Source organism: Varanus komodoensis, unplaced genomic scaffold, assembly GCF_004798865.1.
Source record: "Varanus komodoensis strain SLA01 unplaced genomic scaffold, ASM479886v1 scaffold9, whole genome shotgun sequence".
Classification (NCBI taxonomy): domain Eukaryota; kingdom Metazoa; phylum Chordata; class Lepidosauria; order Squamata; family Varanidae; genus Varanus; species Varanus komodoensis.
In genome coordinates this window covers 32685821-32710134 of record NW_025336598.1, presented here as the reverse complement: position 1 = coordinate 32710134, position 24314 = coordinate 32685821, and the positions used below count along the sequence as shown (strand labels likewise).

The following is a 24314-nucleotide window of genomic DNA, read 5'->3' as shown; positions in this document are numbered from 1 at the left end:
GAAGGGGTACTGACATGCAAGGCTTATTCCAGGCAATTCTCACAGGAACAAGTTTCTTTTCCTTTGCGTTCATGAGGCGCAGTCCAGCATATATAACCTATGGCATTCTGTGGCATTTAGAAGATGAACACATTTTTCTGTGGCATAAATCTTTTGTGGGTTAGAGCCAACTTTGATGCCAACATTCACCTAGGAGAATGACCAAGATGCAAAGGAGAATGGGGATCTTGTAGCTTTTCAAGTTGGGGGAAGAAGAAGGAATTTCATCTCAGTCATAAAACTTCCTAGGTAAGCTTTAGGCAAGTCATTATCCCTTCATTTTACCACCCATCCTTTCATCTACAACACCGATACCTTTTTTGGTCTGTTTATTTAATAATATTTATAAACAAGTTACACTGAAATGAATATCTAAGCAAGGCACACAACAATATAAGATCTTAATTAAATACTGTATAGTATCACTCTATGCAGAAGTCAAGATTACCGTCCTGGGATTGCTTGTTGAAAAAATTATGTTTTCAGTAAGTGCCAAAATCTCTGCAGCCTTGGCACCTGTCCAATGTGTAGTGGCAGGGACTGCACAAACTATGAAAAGCAAATGTACGTAGAAGGTGTGGAATCCAGGAAAGCACTTGATAAGTGAAAGGGCCCTCTTCGGGCACCTCTTTCCTCTCTCCCCTGCACACGATGCCCAAAGGTCCCTCTGCCCCACTGGGAACCCAACAGACGGTGCTTTGCACCTGCAAGAAGGACAGTGGGTGCCCAAACTGCACAGCAGCTCTTAGCACTGTTGCTCATTTGATTGTTTTGGGCTTCCTGTCAGATTTGTGTGAGTAGGTCTGTCAGTTTTGGTTATCTTGAGGAAAGATGCGGCCTTGGCAGTAGAGTATTAATAACAGTTCATTCTATTCAGGTTGTCATGTTGTGCGAACCCAGCTGATGTGTCTCCATGGGAGTCCAAGACGGCTGAGTGAGGCTGGGAGGGTTACAGCTAAAATCATGCTTATGCTCACATCTGTAAAGGAAGCAAAAGATTGTGGCAGAGACAGAAAGACTTGGAGATTTGAGTTTGGATCTTAAGGTTCTGGTGGTCTCTCTAGAGACTGGATGTACGGCAGTGAATTTGGCTGTCTGTTGGAGAGTTTAAGCTGCCAATCCATACATTTACAGAAAAATGCAAATACTGTCCATAAAGCCCCTGTGATATCCTTACAAGGGAAACTGAACCTGGGTAACTGGAACTTCTCATTGCTTGCTCTTCACAGTATAAGAGTGACTTCTACTATTATTTCCTCTTCCACCTCCTCCTCCTATTTATCCATTTTTAAAGTTCTACCCCACCCAGTAGCCAAGATGACTCTCTCTGCAGTTCCTTGTACAGTAAACAACAAAGGCAAAGTAAAGCTGATAAAACAATCAAGCCATGAAGTTTCTGATAAGTTTAGGTTCACAAGGGTAGGTATGGTATTCTCCCTAAATAATGCAGGTTTCAATACATAGGTGTATTTTTTTCCTCACAGAAAGCCAAATATCAAGGATGATTATAAATGTTTGCGATGTAAAAGCAAATGTAGCCTGCCACATAATAAAATGCATTTCAATTTCTTCTTAAGCCTAGACTATTGATTCTGCTTAATTTTCCTGGGATGAATAAAGTGTACACTTGTTTTCAAGGAGATACCTCAATCATGATCGCTGCAATATGCTGGAGCAGAGATAGAGAACAGATTGACCTCCAAATGTTGTTGGATTGCAATGCCCACCATCCTCCACACTGGTTACACTGGCTAGGGGTGATGGGAGTTGCATCTGGAAGGCTGCACAACTTTCATCACTGAGTTAGAGCATTTCCTCGGAAGTACTGTGGAGACTGCCAGTATCTTTTCTTTTGGCATAATGATGGGAAGTAGTATAAGGCTCTGTAGAATTTGAGTTTAATAATTTTCAGATCAGCTTTTGAAAATATGACTACATATTCTGTTTACAGCATGGTCTTGGAACTGGACTAAATATAAAAAGACACTGATAAGAAGTATTTCCATACAAAAGGCAAGAATTCCCCTCTACGGTATGAGAGGGTTAGGTGAGGGATCCAGTCTGCCTGGGACTAGCAACCAGGCCTGAACCAGTCAGCAGGGGCCAGCCATCAGGATGGACTCTGATCTTGATATTCTTGATGCTGCACAGGCACTGTCCCGCAGAACTGTCTTGCCTACTCTTTAGACATAGGGCAGGGACAAAACAGACATCCCTAAATGTGTGTCCAGCAGCTGCAACGTTTTTTTTTTTCACTTTTTCTCTAGAGTTGGTACAGGTAACATGGGAGCCATAGCTTAAAGTATCAAAGAACAAAGCAAAACAAACAGAAAAATATGCAGGTTGCCTGGGAAAGGGAACACCTAGGTTCACAGGGATGCATGGCCTGTCAGCAGTGGGCCACAAAGGAGAACCGGGGAAAGGCAAGCAGGAAACAGGAAGTTTTATATAGACAGAAGTGGTGTTAGAAAGCTGCCACTAGGCCTGGAGCGCCAAATCTTCCATTTGTAGTTCCAAACTTGTGGGAGGCCATTTGCTCCACCATGTTGCTGTCAATGGGCAGGCTGGAATAACGGTATGAGGCCTTTTGGCTGTGTTACATCTAATCCCCCTGCGACAATGGCCTTTTTGCTCACATGTGCTCCACCTACTGCCCTGCTCTTGGTACTTTCTTCCTGAAATCAGATCGCCCCAGCCCGGCTATACAACCCTTTTTAAAAACTGGGATGTCTGTAGGAGACAGGGTCCTTTAAACATGCACACAGAGTTTACAGCATATGTAAATTTGCATATTTGTGCTTTACTTAATTTGGCCTGTGGAACTGAGCCTTGGATCTTTTCAGTGTCTAGCACTGCCTCTGAATTGAGGTCATAGACAAAACACTCAGTTTCTGCCAGTATTTGTTTCTTGTTTTTCCAGTTTTCAGTGTGATTCAATTTGACCTTTGAGAATTTATCCAAATAGTCACTCATGTTTGTTATGTCTCAGACTCTGATAATTTTTAATATGATTTTACATGAAAATTCCTAAGCATGTTTGTGTAATATGCATTTTTAAAATATGTGCATTCTTGTATACAATTTTGCCAAGTATACTTTTTGGCAAGCAATTTTAAGAATATAGTGAATTTGTGAGCATTCTTTTCCTTTATGTGTGTGTGTGTGTGTGTGTGTGTGTTTGTATGATTTTTTTATTGGAGAGCTCCATTGCAATATTTGGAGAAATTGCAAAGGATAACTGAAACCAACTTTCAGTTGGTTAACTGAATAACGGAAACCAATAACAGTGGGAAAGTGAAAAAAAAAAGCTCACTAAAATGCAAACTGAATAAATTTTTCCTTCCTCCTTTGGTATGTTGCATCAGTTCACAGAAACTCCTTAGTTCACTGCCACCGCTGAACTACACTAGTGGACGAACGAGCTGGCTATCCATATGTTTTAGCTCATGAGCCTGGCTTGAAGTAGTGGCGTGTATTCCTCTAGCCACATAGCTTAAATATAGCTGATAGGAATCCTGCCCTGGAGTTGCGCGGTTGCCTATTTGAGAATAAAGATGCCTGATAATAAGTGAGCCATGATACCATCTTTTTAAAATGGAACAAGTTCAAAGCTCAAGATTGGTTGCCTTTGGTTTACGCAAGCAGAGGACTTGGCCCTAAAAGTACTTCTGGCTGTACTTTGAGAAAATGACACTTCTAATTGAAAAGAATAAGCAATGCCACTGCAAGACACGAGGAGTCATTCAGCTTAAGTGCCAGCTATTAGAACGATTCTGCAAAACGTACTAAACATCTGTACCCTGTAATTGTTACTTGTTTGGCACGCTGGGGTGGAGGGATGAGGAGATAAAATTTCAGCATAGATATTATTTGTGATTTTCTTGATGACAAAACATTAAATCTCCTACTGTCTTGACTGACTGAGGATGAGTTTCCACATTCAGTATTGACGGTATTTGGTTTGGTGCAACATGTAGATAAAATAAGCAATCTGGCAGTCCAGTTCTACTTATTCAGAAGAAAGTGTCTGCGTGCAACAGGGCTTGTTTCCAGTGAAGAGTGCATAGGACTGTGGCCTTAAAGATCTTAAGTACTTTCATGAAGCTAGGCAGCATCTGGTCAAGCAGATTTTTCTGTGTCCATCTGGGAGACAGTTTTGTGTTGAGATGCTGAAAGTGTGATTTTATCACTTCAGTTCAGTTATGGAAGAGGAAACCATACACCACAAATATTACAAGAGAAAGCCGACAAGAGCAATCATCTGCATTGCTCAATCTGGATGCTGATTTGGACTCCAGCTGTGGAGAAACTCTGGTCAGGCTTCTTCAACTGACATCCTTCCATACAGTATAACTGCCACAATGCCTGCCCCATGATCAGCCTGGCTGGAGGCCAAGGGAGTTGTAGCAGAGAACTTCTGGAGGGCATAGGGATGGGGAAGATTGGTCTTGGTGGCTGACCTAGAGATTAGATGTGAATTGGAGAATGCAGTGCAGCTTTGACAGCCAAGTGCTTCAGCTTTAAGAAGAGGTGCATTTGAGAAAAGTCAGCCTTCTACTCAGGATGCAAATGCAGGACCCAACCACTGAGGTAGCAATTAAAGATGGTCTACAAACCATAGATAAAGTATGGTAATTAAACAACTATAAAAGAGAGGCAGTGTGGTGTGGTAGAGTGTTGGACTGGGGGCCTGAGAGATCCGGGCTCTAATCCCCACTCGGACATAAAGTTTACTGGGTTACTTTGGGCCACTCACTCATTCACAGCCTGATCTACCTCACAGGGTTGTTGTGAGGATGCAATATTTAAGATGCCTTAGACTCCTCACAAAAGGAAAAAGGTGGGATATAAATGCAATGTAACAACAACAGTAACAATGAATTCACTGTTCAAGAACTCCTTTGATGTGCACATTACAAAAAATTGAGAGGACAGCAATTAACAAAATGCAGTTTGAAAATTTTAATGAAATTCACTGTTTTAAGGAAAAAGTCGCAATGGTGGAGCTGCTTGAACATTGGAGGACAGGAGTATTAGGAAATTGCGAATTCCATAAATTTGGAACCTCCACTGAGATTGCTCTGCCACTGCAATGAGGTGGTATAGAACTGAAATTAATAATAATTCCTTAAAATGGCACTGAGAATGGGGCTGAAGACATTGATCTCAAAGCACAGTAAGCTCATACAGGTGGAGGTGGTCCTGTATGGTCCTTATACAGGTGGAGGTGGTCCTGTCCCAACCTATTTAGAGCTTCAACTGCTTTAAATTAGGCCTGGAAACCAGTACTTAGCCCACTTCCTCCAAAAACAAAATGCAGCAACAAAAGCAGGTATTCAAGGACTTCTTGTGGGGGTGGGGAGATCTTGTGAAAAGCATAATCTGTTTGTGAAATGTCATCTATGAAAGTGAAATTTCAATTATGTATTTGGAGCTTTCTGCCTAGACAAGACTTTCAATGACTTTCAAGGGAAGTGATAATCTATTGTCATAAGATCAAACAAACCTCAGGAGGTTTCTGCACCAAGAACCGTGGCTACAATAGTGAAACCGTTTTAATGGATCAGAAGTCTTGGCTTTATTAATTCATCATCTCCCTTGTTTGCAAAAATTATTGTGCTAGTAGGTGTGGCGTTGCAAGCGGACTACTTACAGAGCCCCTGTAATTGCCTCTTTAATTAGGTCTGTTCCATGTTATATTTGCTTATTTTTATGTTAACTTTCTCAGAGCTATAATTTTACCCCTTTACCAATTAGAGCAGCTGAATTCTAATTACATTACCAACAAAAAGCTCATTAGTGTCTCTTAATTGGCAGTGTTTCCAAAAATCCTTTGCTGAATTTAATATTTTCTAAAGAGTTCCTATCAAAGTTTAATTTAATCATCAAAAACAGCTTGGCAGAGGCAATTACATAGAAGATGTGTCTGTTGTCTCTGAAAAATCTTGTGGTAGGAATATCAGAATGGCTGAAACAAACAAAGGCTGTAGCTTTGGAGCGGCAGGTTAACTCCCACTTCTGCAGTTTTAACACAGTAGACCAATCCTTTGTTTAATCACTCTTATGTCAAATGATTCATTTCATTCTCCTTTAAAGATCCAATCAATTTTTTAAAAAAATCCATTAATGGCCTGCTGTTAATTCAAGTACTTCTTTTTAAAAATTTGTAGTGATGTTCATGGGCATAGAAAACTGGGAAGACTCCAGATATGTGATGACAACTTCTCACAGCCTTGGCCAGCATGGCCAATGGTCCAGAATTATGGAAGTTGTAGTCCAAAAGATCTGGAGGATACCAGACCTGGACTAGGGTTTATCTGCACTACATGATATCCCTATGTATAACCTGTATAAACTCCAGGTTAGATCAAAGCACCTCAGTCTATATGGGACTGTTGTAGACAATGGTTTGGAAAACGATGGCTTGAGCTTCAGCTATTTGGGTAATATAGAAATACATAACAGTCATTTGTGCAACATGGCAGCATCCAGAGTGATGGTCTGAGCATGTCGTACTGATTATGGCCCTTTTGCACTGACTACCTGTCTGTCTCCAAGCCAATCAAGGTGCTTATTTCTGCTGACAAAGCCTTGCATAGCAATACCTGTTGAAGTAGCTCTCCTGTTGGAGATGCACCCATACACTGAGGTCAACTGCTGGAACCCTCTTCTTACTGCCTCCTCCAAAACATGTTTAAAGGATGGCAACAAGGGACGGGGCGTTTTGCAGTGGTAGGTCCCCAATTTTGCAACATACTTAGCAGTAAGAGTGGCAACATTGCCATCATTTTGGTGACTGAACAAGACTGTCCTTTACTCCAGGCAATTGAAGGGATAGGATGGGGCTTTTATGTATCAGTTGTTTTCATTATGAACTGTACTGTTGTTTTAATTATAAAAGTTACAAGACAAAAATTTTAAAGCCAAAGTTTAAAGCTACAGTAGCTGATACAAATTAAATCACAGGATCTGGTAAGCAGCTGACCTAATGCCTCAATATAATATGAAAACGAATTAAATGCCCTGTCATACAGGACAGTATTAAATTAACCTGGGGCCAAAAAGATATTAGAGTTCGCATCAGGCAGGTCTCAGTGGGTTGCTTGTTCTATAACTAGGAGGCCACCACTAATAAGTCCTTTCTTCTTGTTGCCACAAATCAAGCTTCCCTCAGAGATGGCAATCAGAGGTAGTCCCTAGATATGGTAGTGAGGTTCAGGTAGATAGCATTTGGGAGGAGGAGGAGTGGAGTGGGCCAAGCACAAGAGGAAGTCTGCAGATGCTAGAAGGACAGATTCCAAAAGGGTTTGTCCCAAACCTGTCCCCAGGAATCCTCTGGAAACCAGCCAGATCCATCAGCATGCAGGAGCAGACCATTTTAATAGGTGGTATTATTTTAATAATTTTATTATAAATTGCATTTGGTCTTTTTTGGAGAGAAAAGTTATTGAAAAATGCAATTAACAGCAACAATAATTACAATAACAATTGTTATACACTGGTTTTTTATCATTTATGTCATTTTAAGTGTGATAGGTTTTCCCCAAGAATCCTGGGAGTTGTAGTGTGGTCAGTATATAAAGAGTATTGTTGGAGTTCCTTAATCCTCTTTACAGACCAATAGTTACCAAGTCTTCCTTGAGCAAGGGAATGATCCAGTAGGCATGATCTCCACTGTTCACCGTGGCTTCTTTAAGTCACACCCGTGTATGCTGGGAGCTTTCTTAATGTTCAAACTGTGGCTGCAGCTTGTTGTGTCATTCAATCCCAGCAACCATGAAGGTTAAACAACCTTTGTTGTACTGATGACGAAGTAACAAGGAGTATTCAAAATGCTCGACTACTCAGATTGGCTGCCAACATACACTGCAGCCCACTGTGGCTTGAGCTACTGGTCATCTGAACACAACCAATGTCTGTTAAAACATAGAACAGTGATGTACACCTTCCCCTCCATTTCATCTACTACTTCCTGTAGATTCCCCACCCACTCCAAACTTGAGTGGACATTAAGGACTGCAATACAGGTGTAGCACCACCAGGATTGTCGGGACTTCTGAAGCTCAGACCCTGAAATAGGATATAGCTGGGAAGCCAAGGAGTTGAGTGTCTGCTTCCTACCTGGCAAATTAGGAGGTGGTGCTTAGCAGGGCCTGATGACCAGGGACACAGCTTGATGGATGCAGGATGGTGGAACTGATAGCAAAAAAATTCAAGTAGAGCAGAAACAGCCTTTTCCCTCAGTTGGGGCCCTTTGATCTATTACTCCTTCCCCTGGAGACTCTGGGAAGTGTCGCAAGCTAGGTTTCCCTCTTTGCACTTCTAAAACAACAGGCTGTTCTTTGGCAAAAGGCTTTTTATGCTCCAGTGCATTTCCAGTAAGTACAACCAACAAAGAATGAGCCTCTGAGCATGCACAGAGTGGTTTGATGAATCCAATCTAGCAACTACTTCTAAGAACCTTCCTTTTGAGTAAGTCTGGACCCCATCCCTCTGGAGGGTTCCCCTTGGAGGTGGGCTAGCCTCTTCTCTGTGTGCCGATGCTCTAGTGGACTAGCCTTCTTTCCCAATGCTGCATCATGGGCTCAAGAGTCATACTAGCCTAATCAGACTCCTGATGTCCTATGTTCCTTCCCAATAGCTGTAAATCCTGGCTATTCTCAGATTTCAGCTTTGATGGGTAAAAAAGCAAAATGTACAGCCTTTAAAAGACAAGTTTTATTTTTATTTGTTTGCTTCATATCAAATAAATGTACCCGAAAACAAACTGTCATATTATTTGCTAATACACAAGTGTCAATGAGACTGTAAACATCAAACCTTCTTTAATTCTCACTTCCTTTCTTCAGAATATACTTAATCTGTGCAGCAGATTTGGCTTTATAGCAAAGCGTGCATTGTTCTCATTGATACGAAGGCCTGGGAAGGGGAAATCGCCCTCTTTAAGGCAGGGAGAAACACTGCTTGAGGAAATGGGTCATATGAATGTAGAGATGCTTATACGAAAGGCCTGGGATTGCATGGTTCTGGTCAGTGTACCACTGAAAAAGAATAAAAGACCTTCATGCAACTTAATCTTATAGGTAACAGTAAAGTTCCAAAGCACTTGTGGGAGCAGTTCTGTGAGCCCAAGGGGAAGATTCTGACTTGTAGCCCTGACAGGAAACCTACCTACCCACATCCCCACAACACATGCATGCATGCACGCACGCACGCGCACATACACACACACAAGCGAATCACAGTTGAAAAGTGTTTCAAAGCATGTTGTGATCTGGAGGTGGAGGATGTGATGTTCAAACAGCAGCCAGCGTCACCATCACCACCATCATCATCATCAAACAAAGCCAAAAATCGTGCAGGGGATGTCAATATTATCCGTGCTTTTGGATTCTGCTGCAAACATGGCATTGGTGGAAAATTGCCCTGCACTGACTTGGTTCTCAAATATCGTGAAATTAAAAGAAGTATGATGAGTATTAAGTTGTGCATCAGAATGGGAAGCAATCAATGCAGCTATCAAGCGAAGTAACCTTTAAGACTGATAAAATGGCCCACTGCAGGAAAGTTTTTTCCATTTACATTTGGATAGCTGTATCATAGATATTTCCTAGCCAGAATTAACTGCTTCCCTTCCAAACATTAAAATAACCTTGGCATCTGTGGGAATGCACTCAACTTTATGCTTTCTGTCTCCTGCACTGGGAATCTAAGAAGCTAGGGGGCATAACTCCTCTCCCATGCCATACTCCCTTTCACTCCCCATATCGGGACTGCTCTGTGGCTCCTGTGAGTGTCCCTCCAGCTGTAATCTTCTCCCTCTGCCCCAGTCTAGGGCTTACCAAGGCTTGCCCATAACCTATTTTCAGTTTCGCATCTTTATCCTAAGGCAATGTGTATAATGTTGTAGAGTGTCCCTCTGAGCAAGTGAACAGTGACTCCATACTGTGAAAATCTTAAACATAATAGATATTGGTTTTGGGGACATTGAAGATGTTTTAGGAGAAACTGTCTCACTTGCTCTCAAGACTATTCAAAGGATTCACAGTTGTCCCCACTTCATCTTTTCAATACACCTTAAACTTATTGAAGTGGCCTCTCTGAGCCCTCGTCCCTGTGAGGCTTACAAATGTGCAAATGGAATCTTAGACTAGACATTTCTGCAAAATATGTGCTCTGTATAGAGTTGTTCTTAAGGCTGCATATTAAAGCTTAAATAGATAGATTATATCTACCATTGCCTGAAAATCCACTTGAGCATCGACTAAGGCTTTGGAGATCTGTGCCGAATTCTGAAAATGTACATTATCTGGAACAATTAAAGAAAGAATAAAAGAAAACATGAAATTAATAGGGTGAAAGTGGCTGGTAAAAATACTATCCTGGCAAATACCAGAAGGCTCGCAACTGCAGTGCATTAGACTCACGCTATGAGTTATCAAGCTATAGGGCAGACATGATCAACAATGAGTCAGCAGAATGGAGAATGGAAATGAGTCTCAAAGTACTGACCCTAATCGCTGTCGCAGAAAAATGCTTAATGTTTCTTAAACAAAGTGATTCTCTCTCAGGATCTGTACTGGCTTTTAATAAATCTCACCATCTGCTGTTCCATGGATGAGAAGGTAATCCACATTATGGAAGTTCTTAGCCCTTGACATCACCGTCGAGTTCTGTTAAGGGGGGGAGGAAACAATGAGCAATTCAGTGGTTGCCAAACACAAAACGATGGGGGTGCCTCTCTTCATTATCAGGTGCCTGTAGGACTGTGGTAGTAATCAGCATCAGCTGGCCACGAAGACGTGAACTAAGCAGTCCTTCCATTCTGTCAGGATATGAGTCCTAAATCATGGGCTTTGCAAGCATAGTGAAAAGCTTCCATACTGTCTGCTGGAGATGCCCTGGAGGAGGAGGACAGAGTCAAAGGCTGGGTTCGGGCAACAGAGTAACCCCCAGTCAGTGGTTGAATGTGGGTTGGTTGTGGATTGCCACTGAAGCATGGTTTCTGCTGAAGCATGGTTTATTGTACTGCCCGAAGCCAGCCAAGATAACAGTCCCTGGTGAGCAATGCACAGCTCACAGCCTACAACAAAACACGGATTCTCTTCATGGGTTTTTCATGGTTAGCAAACCATGGTGTCTTAGGGCAGCAGGGTTCAGATAGCAAAATAATCCATCTTTCAAACATAACTCATGGTTCAACAAAAACCCACAGTCAGGTTTGGGTTACTGTGCTGTTGGAACCCAGTCTAGAGCTGAGAGTCTGCATTTAAGAAGATAATCTGTCATGAAAACCTGGCAGAAAAACGATTTTGAACTGCTACTTCTTTAGGACTATGTGAGGCCAAGAGCTTTTTGGGCAAGCAGCAGTTACCAAGTGAGAAAAGGGCCTAAAATGCATGGAAGGGCACTACTGAGACCAGGACGACTGAACTTGTTCGGGTTTTGGATGGAACTTGGCTTGGGCGTCATATGCAAGCTGTTCTGAGCACTTCAGGATAAGTGCAGGAGGAAGTGTGTAAACAAGATTTCCTGTCATTCCAATTTGATGCAGCAGTGTGCTATGTTGCATTGGCAGGCATGACAGGGTGCAACACTTGTTCAAGTGTGCTACTTTAGAGGGTTAGTAGTAAAGGTGGTGGTGGTAGGTATCTTATATTTATTAGACATGCAGAAATATCCACGTGCTTGTCCCAAAAGGGGCTTGTTTATTTGCACAAGCTTTTGTGCACACAAAATGCTCATGGTCTTCAAAAGTGGCTACCTTCCTACTTCAAAAGTGGCTACCTCTCTCCTCCTAGAAAACCAACTATCTGGGTCAGGAGCAGAGGAAAACGGCTCCCTGGCAGAATATCTATTCCTGCTTGGGGACGCTTTAGGACTGTAGGCCCCAGCATCCTCACTAGGCAATGGACACTACCTACATGTGTTTCCACTGGAGAGAAGGATCTGTCTGCTGAGGGCCATCTCCCAGCAGAAACTGACAGGACTCCCCTCATTTCCCTGCCAGTGAAGATGGGAACTGCAGTGGTCCCAGTGCCCTTCATGGCAGGAGTGGATGGTTGGTCAGGGAACTGATGCGCACTGGTATAGTTTGTCCTGGCACGGAGTCATTTGGGGATAAGAACTAGAGGTGCTCAGGCACTTGATGTGGCAGTTCAGCAGGCCTTGCTTTACTCACACCTACTCATGAGGAAGGATACAGGGGCTTGCAGGCAGACATCTTACTTTCTCCTGCCCTCTTTACCTGCACACACACGTCACATATGCCAGCAGGTCAGGGAAAAGTATTGCTATCCTAGTTTTGTCCAACTTTCTGTGTCTCAAACAAATACTTGGCCAGAATATTCAGCCAAGCCTTTTTTTTGGAAATTTTGCAATATGAGTGTGGGGAAAAACCCTCCCTGCAGATTGTATTAATTTGAGGATAAGAGCATAGCACCTTTGGGTGACAAGAGTACCTTTTGACTAGATGACACATGCTTTATTTTAACATCCCCCCCCCCCCCAACCTCTCCCCCAAACAACAACAACCACAACACAAAAAGCGAAGCCACTGCTCCAAGCACCTTGTGAGCCAGACTCTGCATGGGAAAATGTTCCATTTCCTCCTCAGGGGCAATTCTGTGGGGAAGATGCTTGTCCTCAGCAGCATAATGTTGCGACAATCCTATTAGGCACTGAGGCTGACATTTGTAAGCAAATGGCCATGGGACTGCTGCGTTTAGCCTACATGCCCCTTAGTTACTCTCTTAGTTTAGTTTTGAAGATAAACATTGTTTTAGTCACCGCATCCAAATATGTCAGCTTCTGCCTGAAAGTTCTGTGGCTTTCCCTTTGCCCCGCAAGCACTAACATTCTCCTCCCCACAGCACACACACACACACTCTATGGGAACAAATGGTCTTGCAAAGGTGTAAAAGGCAATTCTGTGCATAATAAACCAAATGACGTGTGTTACTCAGACACGCACCATTTATCTCCAAAAATTATTTTCTTTTTTAAATGGCAGTTCTGCAGGCTGCAATCTGAAGTGGAAGATTGGTGCATGGGGATTTTCTCTCTCTAGTCCTTATTCTGCTGAAAATGTCAGAAAGTACCCTAAGGATTAAAATCTGGTAAGGAAGTGCTCTCACGATATTATTGTGGAGGCTAATGTTTTCACTAGCAACATCCCTTTAGGAAGCAATCATATCCACGAAACTGATTTGTGCATCCTGCAGCCCTGTCAGAATCTCTTCTTCAATCTAGTCCTACCCAAAATTGCCATTTTGAGATTATGTCCAACAGAAGCAGCAGCAGATGAGGGTGGAAAGGGACGGAGGAAGCATACCCTTGGCAGAGCCAGGTGGAGAAAGACAGAAGAAATGTGAGGAGCAGAATGGGAAGGTTTCTGCGATTCTTACCCTGTAGTGCTCAAGATTATCTGATTCAGTTGGAAGGCCCATAAATCTTTCTGTGTAGATGGATGCTGCAATGTACAACAAAAGCTGGTATGACAATACACACAAATATACATTTATATATAGCAAAAACCATGTGGGATGAATAATTATATTTACTTATTGCCGTACATTCACAGGAATCATTTCCAGTAATCTGAACAATCAATTTTGAAGCTTTTTGTCTGTCCAGAACTTGCCTCTGTAACCCACTGGGGCAGAGGTCATCAGACACATAAAATTGCCCACTAGCAATTCCCTGTAGCTCATCCATGGTAGCACTGGGGCCAGCCCACCATTAGGCAGTTGCTGATGAAAGGGCTGCAAACTGTTGTGCACTGGATACATTAGCACTGCATTTTTATTGTCCAGGGGGGAAGAAGCGCCGAAATTACTTGATAAACCTTGGATACAACGCTCCCTGGCTCCCGAGGCAGCACGTGTGAGGCATAACCAGCAGAATGCATTGGGCCAACCATACCTGGGGCTCAGTGAAGATATCCTAGGACTAGAAAACAGGATTGGGGTTCAAGGACTTTGGATAAATCCATGGCTGCTACATGGGAGTAATGACCTGTGCAGGCTTGGCCTAGGCTAAATGCTCAACCCAGCCAAAGTTGAGAATTTGAAAACTCCATTGGGAAAGAAATCAAGTGCTTATCAGTTCCACTGGCACCATCAAAACTTCACAGTTAACTGTGGCTGCGCTGAGCCCCAAGGTAGTTTAGAGTGTGTGTATGAATTTGCTTCGCTTCTGGAAATATTTGCCTAAGAAGTATATGGGGGAGGGGAAATCAGCAGTAGTTGAAGCCAGTCATGGAAGGAGACGGGTGGAGCTCCACTCATAAATGTTGGGCCGGCTGTATCTTAAACCAGGAACATCACCAAAATAAGCTCTTTTTGGCTTGTAAAAGGGGCACAGACAACCACATAATTCAATAAGCACAGATGCTTTTTGGGAAAAGAAGGAAAATCCATTAGCCACTTCTTCCGTTTAGCACAACTGCATCTCGTATTTGTAAATGACTATGATGGGATAATAGTCTTAAAATGATTCTTGAAGCATATGGATTTCAAGATGCCTTATATGCACCAGAGAAACCTTTACTTGTAAATAAACTGTAAGGCTCACTTCTGAGTATCTAAAGCAGATAGAGAATATTATCTCTCTTGTTCAACTAGGTACAAATGGGTGGGAATGGTGGTGGAAATGGGTTTCTGTGTGTGGCTCCTCCCTCTCACATAGGCAGCGATCAATGCTGTCAGTGCACCAAATGACTTGCCTGGTCCAAACTAAAAGCACCAACCATCTTCCCTGTGTCTCTACACCAGGGAAGGGCGAGTTAAATGAATGACAACTGCATGTGATTTCCTTCATTAACTTCTCCCAAATTAAAATTATTCCTTGTCGATCCTCCTGGACATAGTTTCTCTTACTTTCCTCATACTGCTCCTATCCATTCAGTCAGACCAATTCCTCATTCCTATCTTCAATTCTTATCCTCTGCTGTTTTATAATGTAGACAGGATATCTAGTCTAGAAATGCCTAGAAATATCTTAGATGAGGGTAGGCCATCTGATTCGCTCTAGATGCTTTGGACGTCAACTCCATTGCCACCTAACCTTGGCCATGCTGGTTATGGCTTTCATCAGGTTGCCTTTCCTACCCCAGATAAAGAGTGGCTCTTTTGCTAATGCAGAACCAAATCTGATTGATTTTCAGTTTATATAGATATACAATTTATCATTTTCATTCTTTATTCTGGTTACAGAATTTTGGCTATACAATTGCAGCAAGTGACCTTAATAATGTACAAGAAATTCATTTCAGGTCGTCCCCCCACAGGACATTACTCAATTTGCACATTTAATCAGGACTCAATCCTTGTAATGTGATTATTGAACAAACACACACAGAGAGAGTATTTGATAGCATGCATGCATTTCAAAATGCATATATTTCAAAAAAGTGCACAAATGTATTTTGATCATGGGAGAAGAATTAATACATTTCAAACATGTGCAAAGCTGATGCATACATTTGGAAAAAACCATACAGAGATATGTATGGGTTTCCATGTGAAAAGGAAGAAAGCAAGCTCAAAATCTGATGCAGACTTTAGTCTGAACAAGCTTCCAGATGGAATTCACAGAATTTTGGTGATCTAAAGTTTTTCTTATTCACACATTCCTAATAACTCTGCCCACTGTCCCACTATCCTAACAGTCTTCCAGACATTGAAAAGCCATTAGTTCCAGCTTTCTTGAAAAGCCCCAAGTCTCTTCACAAGAGTCTAAATCTGGGAGGGCAACCTCTGGCCTGCAGATCTAATCCTGGCAATGGAGGTGCTGAATCTTGTCTGTGGAAGGTGAGGCACCCTCTGCACCCTCCCCCAAGGAGAGAGGAATCAGACATAACAAGGGGACTTCCCATTCGTTGTAGGGGAGTGAGCGTCCCCTACATGAGTCCTATGTTGTCCAGCTGAGTCCCCTCCCATGCAGCTCACACCCCAGGTGGGATCCAAGTGGCACGGAGGATGGTATCTGATTCAGCTGGGACTTGTAGGACTCAGTCCTGAAAGCTGCAGCTGAGTTTCTTCTTGCTGGAGAGAGGCATCAACCTCTCTCTGTATGGGAAAAAGTCCATGGGGCAGCATGCCTGATGACATCAGAAGGAGAGGGGCTTTGTGGTGGGACCCTGTCCCTCTGGTATCACTTGGTCCACTGTTATGGTCATAGGGAGGCAATCTGGTCTATATGGATTGGTTTACTGATTTCTTTCAAAATCCTTGCTTATTCTTGGAGGACCTATGAGTACCTGAATGAGGCAGCAGCTGACATTTTGTTGACTAGCACAGCTCAATGCTGCTCATCATCCACATTTGGACAGGAAGCAGCTGTCAAAAGGACCCAGAGATGCCCTTGAAAAGGGTCTTCACCTTTCCTATTTTTATTGTATTAACATACTTTGGAGATGCAATTATGTATAACTCAACAAACTACTGCAACCCAGTCCTTCTAGAGTGCCAAATGACCATGGCAAAGGGAATTGTGCTTGATTTAAAATATGCTTCTTCTAAAAATATTTTGAAGAATTTGTTTCTAGGTGAAGTTGATATATCTTGTAAATTTTGCAAGTGACTGGGCTCCTTGCACTGACCTCATTTTTTAAATAATACAGTGTCTGTGTCCTGCTTTAAGGATTGATGCTTGCAAGTTATTTCCATACCGTAATATTCCCAGCTGGAAACAGGAGCCACTGCTATTCCACACTGAAACACTCCAGTTCCAGATCCAAGTGCCATCGAGGCTACATAGCCACCGTAAGACTAAAGAGAAGGAAGAGGGAAGTTAATCCTTTGCAGTTGCTTTTTAAGAATCCTAGTGGTTAAATCTTAAAGCCAAAGGGAATATTTGCTTTGGCAAGCAAGGAAAGAGAGTTTTTCCTGAATAAGTTCTGAATAATTCTCTACCAAGCACATGGGATTTCCAACCACTTTTCATTTACACAGTAAATGCCTTTATGAGACAAACAGAGCACCTTCCACACCCAGATCATCTGCAATGAAGTTTCTCTTGAAACTAAGATTTCACTATCAGAAAGAGAATGCAAAATGCCCCCACCCCCATGTTACCCCACATTATTAAGAATCTGGAGTCATCTGATGGGAAACAGGCAAAAAGTACCATATCTTGATACACAGAGAAACTGAACTATGGAATTTGTTTCCACAAGATATAGGGAAGGCTATCAGCCTGCAAGATTTTAAAAGGAGATTAAATGAATACATGGAGGATAAGACTAACAATGGCTACTCTTAAGGGTGACTACATATTTTCTCCAGTATCAGAGGCAGTATATCTCAGAATACTTAACTGCTGGGGAATGCAAGCTGGAAAGTGCTGTTGCACTCATATTCTGCTATGGGCTTTGCATAGGCATCCAGGAAGGATCTGCACTGGAACCCCTTTGTGTGGAGGCATGGCCTGCATTTTTTCACAACACAGCAACTGTTCTAGGGGTCCACACCCATTACTGCAGCACAGCAACCACCATATTTGTTACATGAGCAAGTGTCACGTGCAAGTACAGAGTGTTTTAATTATGGGAGAAGTAAGAAGAATGTGAAAGGTCGCATGTGTTTTGTGTGCTATTGCAGCACAATTGAGTGGCAGAAACTTCAGTAGTGCTGGAATTGCAGTGAAAAAGGTGGGGATGGTGGCATTTAAACTTTTGTTGTTTAGTCCATTAGCTGCATACATACCTTTGATGATGTGCAGCAGTGGAGAATTAAAAACTGCCTGGTAAATTACAGCTGTGCACATGTGCAAAACAGCTGGGGGAGGAAAACCAAGGCGGAGGAAGACATGAAGAGAGACATGAGATGAGGGGTGTTTTGCTTGTTTGCTTGCATATTATATAACAAACCGTGTAAGGAAAGAACAGGAAGCAAAAGAAAGTAGAGGAAGGCATGAGTGAAGGGAGAAAACTCAGAGAAAATGGTTCAAAACAGGTTTTACAGCTTTGAAGCTATTCCGGTTGGTAAGAATTGTTTTCCTGCTAGACTGGAACATGGCCAGCACTCCCCGCTTGTCACATTGTGCTGGCAGTTTCATTGCTGCAGTCCAGTCTTCCCCAGCCTAGTGCTTATACTACATGAGGAACTGCATGAGGAACTGTCTGGGGATGATAGGAGCTGTGATACAGCTCTGTTTTGACTGTGTGGTTTCTATTATTTTATAGAATAGAAACAACATAGTCTAGCTTTCTTCACCACTCTAGAATTTGTCTAGATATGGAGCTGTATGGAAATATTGTCAAACAAGCAAACAAATCTGGAGTGCACCAGAGTGGGAAAGGTTTTTTATTATTGATATAATTTGAGGCAGTGCAAAGATCTGGGATGCACCCTTCTAAATCCCGACCTTGTCCCCTGACATCGTCAATTCCCACTGCAGCATCCATCCCCCCATTTTCATGCAGAAAAAGAAGAGACAGAAAGGCAGTAAGCCAGATCTTGGAGGGGCCACTTCTCCAGGCACCGGGTTGATCACATGCTGAGCTTGCTTGCTGCTGATTGTCCCCATCTGGACAGCAAGTGCATTCGAAGGGACTCAGCCAACACCGAGAGGACGGCTCACTCAGTTGCCAGCTGAGCCTCAACCCAGCTTTACTCCTCCTGCACCTTGCCCAACTGAGCTTCCTCAAGAATGCACGGGGAAGAATGCAGTGCGGGTGGACAACTGCGACATTCGAATTGTGCTGAGTACAACGGATTGAGGTGAAGGTGTGTTGAATCAATTGCTTCAACAACATTGATCCTTTTCCTCCAGCACCTCCTAGCCTACCAGCACTTTCACATTTTTTTCTTGAAGGGGCATGAAGAATTGCTGAAAGGAGCAGTGGTCCGATGGGCTTCTGACAAGCATCACACCAACTTTGCTCTGCACGGGTGTGAACCACTGCCACACTCCATGAAGCTTCCAGTCCAGTAAAATTTACAGATATGCTACTGAGACACAGACTGATTCTTTTTGTCTCTGAGGGATAATACAAGCCCCCCCCCCAAAAAAAACATTGCTTCTCTTCCCCTTCTAATAAGCACTTTCCAAAGGCAGAGGAGATAAACTCCCAGCCATTAGCTAGAGTTTGGTAGCCTCATTCAATGTAAATGGCAACCAAACTCTAGACAGGCAGAAAGCTATGGGTGATTTTTAAAAATTTCCACACTGATTTTTGAAATTATTTGGGATTAGGAGCAAACATGGGACTATATCTGATGTTCATTTCCTGCTCACTGGCAAAGTATTAAAATACAATCAAGTGTCTCAATACAGAATTGTGTGTGTAGGGATTAGTCAATTATAAAACTTTACTAGACCTACATCTGTGAATAGGATCCATCAGAAATCTAACATGCTGTTTGCAGACACATACTGGAAACATTGCAGTATCCACATAATGTGGATCCATTTTGGCGACACATGCATAAACATTTTAATAGCTTATCCTTCAAGCACAGAACATCATGTCAGAAGCAGTTCATTGGCTTTCACAATTATGGCAAACATCATAGCAGATAGTGATATTCCAAGGCATACCTCCTTTGAACTGGGACATTCCTTTTTAACATTTTAAACTAACACTAGAAAACATCAAACATGACAAACATTGGATTTACTGGGTCAACCTCCTACTACATATTTTTAACATTCTAAAGTCAAATTTCAAATCAATCTATAATAGTTTAAAAAACATCTCTAAGTTTACGCCAGGTCCCGTTCCTCCAGCCAGTTATAGTGAACTGGGACATTCCATTTAGCTATCATGGTTAATAATTGTTGATATGTTTATAATATGTCTAATCCTTGCCAGAAACATTCAGAAATGGAAAAGAAATACTATGAAAAAGATTCTGGCTGAGAGATAGCTTCCTAAATCTAAAAGCTATTGCCAACAGAGATAATCTTGCTCTAAGGACCTAATGGAATTGAGGAGCAGCAGCAACAGGTCTTTTAACTAAATTGACTTGCTTAAAACACTAAATAGTTAAAAAGACTAATTACTTATCCGTGCTTCTAAACAAGTCAGATTAGATCTTTGCTCACTCAAGAACCCTAAGAACTACAGGTTGCAGGGAAAGATGGAACTAGTTGGAAATTGTAGGGGATGGTGAGCAGTGCCATCAGAGGGACTGCCGTCTGGAGGAAGTTTAGAAGGGAAACTGTGGAACACCGTAAGGACAGAAGAATGCAGTGGGCCAGCAGGAAGTATTTAAACAAACATCCTTGTTTGCATTCTTGTGGAAGTTCCGGCAAAAGGAGGACGCTGCACAGCAAAAATGTCTTTCAGTCGGCTGAAGATGAGCAGCCATGAAGGGCTAAACTGCATGCTGCATTAGGACACAGCATGGAGTTGGATCACACTTTCTTTTTCACTTCCAGGTAAGCACACAGGGCCTGATCTGGATCAAGTTCACTACATGCAGTTAGGAGAAGCTTAAAGCTCCTCACCCACCCATTTTCTCCCCCTCAATTCCCATCCCCACCCCCACATTGCTAAAACAAGGTGGGGGGGAATCCTCCACTGGCACCAATGGTGAGAAGCAAGTCAGTGAGAAAGTTTAAACATTGGACTGGAGACCCAAACATAGTTACCTGGAAGAAAAGAAAGTGAGGCTCAACTGCAGATTAGCCCTAACTTGTTGAAGGAAGATGTAATCTATTGGTCATTATTGTTTAGAAATAATAACCATATTGCTCTATGATTCTCTATCTATCCCATGTTAATGCACAGAACAAGATGTAGAAGGAATATAAAACAGAGAAATTAATGCAGCCTGAGAAGGCAAACAGCAGCATGTAAAAAGCCTTTGAATGCTTGAAAATCATTAAAAAAATTCTATCCTGTAAGTTATAGGAAGCTGTGAAAACATTTTTCCTTCACCAGGAGGCTTAAAGAACAGTACAGAATGCTAAGCAGAATTTGGGCCTGAAAAAAGAACCTGCTAAACACAGCCATGTACACGCAAGCAAGCAAGATGTTCTAGCTAACAACCAAATAGGTTTATGGAGTGGAAAAACAAAATCACCAGCAGTACAACATGGATCAATATTACTGCTTCTTAAATGCTCCAAAATCTCAGTGGTACAGTATTTAAAACTTTAAATGTAATTATTTCCCATGGGACAAAAACATAACTGACAAGAAATCAAAGGGAAGAGAGGTGAAGGGAAGAGTAGCAGAGAAGGAAGCTTTGTCATACAAATAATAACATCAACCATAACAGACGGAATCATTTTGTGAGCCATTCTGGCGAAAAAGAACCAGGTTTTCATGTTTAATTTATGTTATCTGTCCTGAAGACATGGGACTGGGTGACCTCAACAAATTCAGCGTGCACAGACATAGTTTCTCAGATACTAAGCCCAACATCAGAACCTCTTATTCATAATAGCCTTTAAGTACATCCTGATGCATTCCCTTGAGTGTAGGTTGTCAACATAAGCCAACAGCCAAAGAAGAAAGAAGTTTGATAATTTAAGAACTTTGCATGTGCGCCTGCGCGCTCACTCGCTCGCTCTCTCTCGCTCTCTCTCTCTCTCTCTCACACACACACATAATTAGTCTGACCTCTAAAACCTGCAATTTATTCTGTTTTAAATATTTTCATTTTAAAATCTGGCTTGTTTTGTGCTTCTGGGCAAGTTGCTGCTGTGGGAATGTAGGCCAAGAAGGAAACTTTTTCCTGGCAGCACACCACAGATTGAAGAGAGTGTGGTTGAAACCTTCTTGGGAGAAAAATCTGAGATGATGTAACATTTACAGTGGCCACAAGAAATTAATTGTTGATAGCATCCTTTAGAAACACAGCAAAGCTGTCTTATACAGAACAAGACCACTGGTCCATCTAGCCCAGTATTGTTAACACTGACAGACTGTCACTTAGGGAGGAGATTTTTCTGCCTTCCCGGAGATGGCAGAGTCTGGACCTAGTGTCTTCTGCATGCAAAGCATATGCCCTATCGCAGAATTATGTCCCTTGTCCACATGATCTCTCTTCAGTTGGCCTACCAGTTCTCTTGCTCTGCAGCACATCCAGCTGTGTTACTGTCTATCCTAGGGAACTGCCTTTAGGCGTAGAAACTTGCTGTACCAAAGACTCAGTAGATCTCCCTCACCCCCCACCCCCCAGAACTAGACGGACAGAACTCCTGGGAAATCAAACCTAGGATGGAAATAAGGAGAGCTCTGATGCAACAGAAGTGGTAACTGGGCCCTGAACGCTGATGCCACTGTTTCATGTCCATTCTTGAAAATCTCACATCCATGTCATAGCCTAGGCATCCCATAATACATTCTCCTGGAGAAAGGCAAGCCAGGACAATCCCACACAGCAAGCTTCCATATACTTCACTGAGATTTATTCAGGACAAGGGCAAAATAAAACAAAGCTAGTCAAGATATTTTTTAAATGATACATACCCAGCCCCATATGGCTATTCTTTTCTCATCAATAAATCCCATTTCTATAAACTTCCTGTTTGAAATTTAAAAAAAGTCTTGTTAGTACAAAACAGACCGGTGATAAAATACCTTTATTTCATCATCACAAGTGCTCATGAAGCTGACAACCTTTTTGCTCCTCAGAACTCTTCACTAGACACCCAGTGCAGGGCCATGGTAGGGCAGTGTTCCCCAACTTGTTGCCATCCAGATATGTGGGATGACAATATTATCCTCCTCAGACTGCAAGACCATTTGGGGTTTATGGGGGTTCTTGTGCCACACAGCTAGAGAGTACGAGGTTGGGAAAGGCTGAGCTGGAATATTAGGCATGACTGGGGGAAATCCAAGTTCAAGTCCTGCTTCACCTGTGGAAACTGTGGACAAATCAGTAACTCCCAACAAACCCACAGCACAGAAATATGAGACAAAGGTACTGCTCTGAGGTGCTTTGAGAAAAAGCAGAGATACAAATGTGGAAGACCAAGTTCTGGTTATCAGTAGTTCTGCCAAAGAATGGGGGAAACAAACTGCCTTGCGAAGAGTCCAGAGAAGCAAGATGGTTACTAACTTGATGAGAACCAGTAAGAGCATAAGAACATAATATATTACCAGGGGGACCACCCAGCTGGGATAGGCTTTATTCAATCAACATTGGGAAGTAAAAATAATTAAATCATTGTAAAGGCAAACTATCAAACAGCGGAGGCAGAAAAAGATGAAATGACAAAAAGGCCAGAAATCAATGGCTTATGAGTTGTTTTCCATGCCCTAAGTGAATGGCTCACTTGATGAAGATAGTGATGGTGGTACAAGGAAAACCAGAAGAAAGAAGCCAAATGGCAAAAGAAAACAATGGGGCAGACGTCACACCATTCTGCTAAAGTGCCCACACACAGGTCTCCTGCATTATCATATCCAAGGGACATGTGAGACCAGATGGGGATCATGGTCTTAGCTGCCAATGTAAATGTTGATTCAGCATGTTTCTATTGCCAGAGTGAACTTCCTCTCACTTCTTGGTCTTTGCTATTACTTCTTCCTTGCAGCTTCAGAAATGAGAAACCAAAACCATTCCAGTGTGACCACACACTGGGCCTGACAACCACTATAAATTAGAGAATGTCCGTGCTTTTGCATACTTTTTGCAGGGAGTCCAGCCACTTCCAGACTTTTGCAATGAACTGCTAATGAAGAGTGGGTGGGAGTTTCCTTACATTAGCTGGATGGATACCTAGTCGTGTCAAATAATGCACAAAGATTTGTTCAGTCCACGTTTCTGAGAGAACCAAACTGATTTGCAATTCCCACATTAATACACTGATTAAAATGTAATTATCCTGCATTTTGAACTTCTCCCAATTTAGCATTTTGGCTTTTAGCTCAAAAATGTATCAAAATGACTACAAAATGGGAAATTTTAGATGAAACTCTGTGCACAAACATGCATGTTTAGATAGCATGCATACAGATCTATGGATTGTGTGTATATGCTAAAATGCATCCTTCTGAAGCTTTTTTAACCTTTGCTGTTTACAGTGGAATTATGAATGAAGTTTTGTGAAAATGACCAGAAAAATTGAGTGACTTGTTCATGTCAAGTATCCTCTGCTGTCTCTGAACACTTCAGAGTAATAAAAGCTAATTTATAACTTTTATGGTTACTATAATGCAAGCAGTGCAAATTGCAGCACTGTACAAAAGAAAAGTAAATAAGAGATAGCAATAGGAAGGTCAAATGTAAACTGTAAAATATCTGATCTAATTCAATCTTAGCTTTCAAAAAGCAAGGTTAAAAGCAACAACATCCTTGATACAAGGAGGA

The 24314-nt window shown here is 42.1% G+C and overlaps 1 protein-coding gene across 2 annotated transcripts in view; it reads right to left on the bottom strand.

The window, feature by feature from the left end:
* Positions 1-8735: 8735 nt before the first annotated feature.
* Positions 8736-24314, bottom strand: part of LOC123017174 (fibroblast activation protein alpha) — a 61722-nt gene continuing 46143 nt past the window's right edge. Inside the window, exons 21-26 of one of the 2 annotated variants that reach the window (XM_044418337.1) lie at positions 22469-22523; positions 16712-16811; positions 13446-13510; positions 10640-10712; positions 10275-10348; positions 8736-9080 (exon numbers count right to left, since the gene is read on the bottom strand). In XM_044418337.1, the coding sequence (XP_044274272.1) occupies positions 8982-9080; positions 10275-10348; positions 10640-10712; positions 13446-13510; positions 16712-16811; positions 22469-22523 (466 nt within the window). In that variant the 3' untranslated portion in view covers positions 8736-8981. Of the gene's footprint in view, positions 9081-10274; positions 10349-10551; positions 10713-13445; positions 13511-16711; positions 16812-22468; positions 22524-24314 lie in introns of both variants that reach the window. The other variant, XR_006413547.1, reaches the window with a different exon arrangement.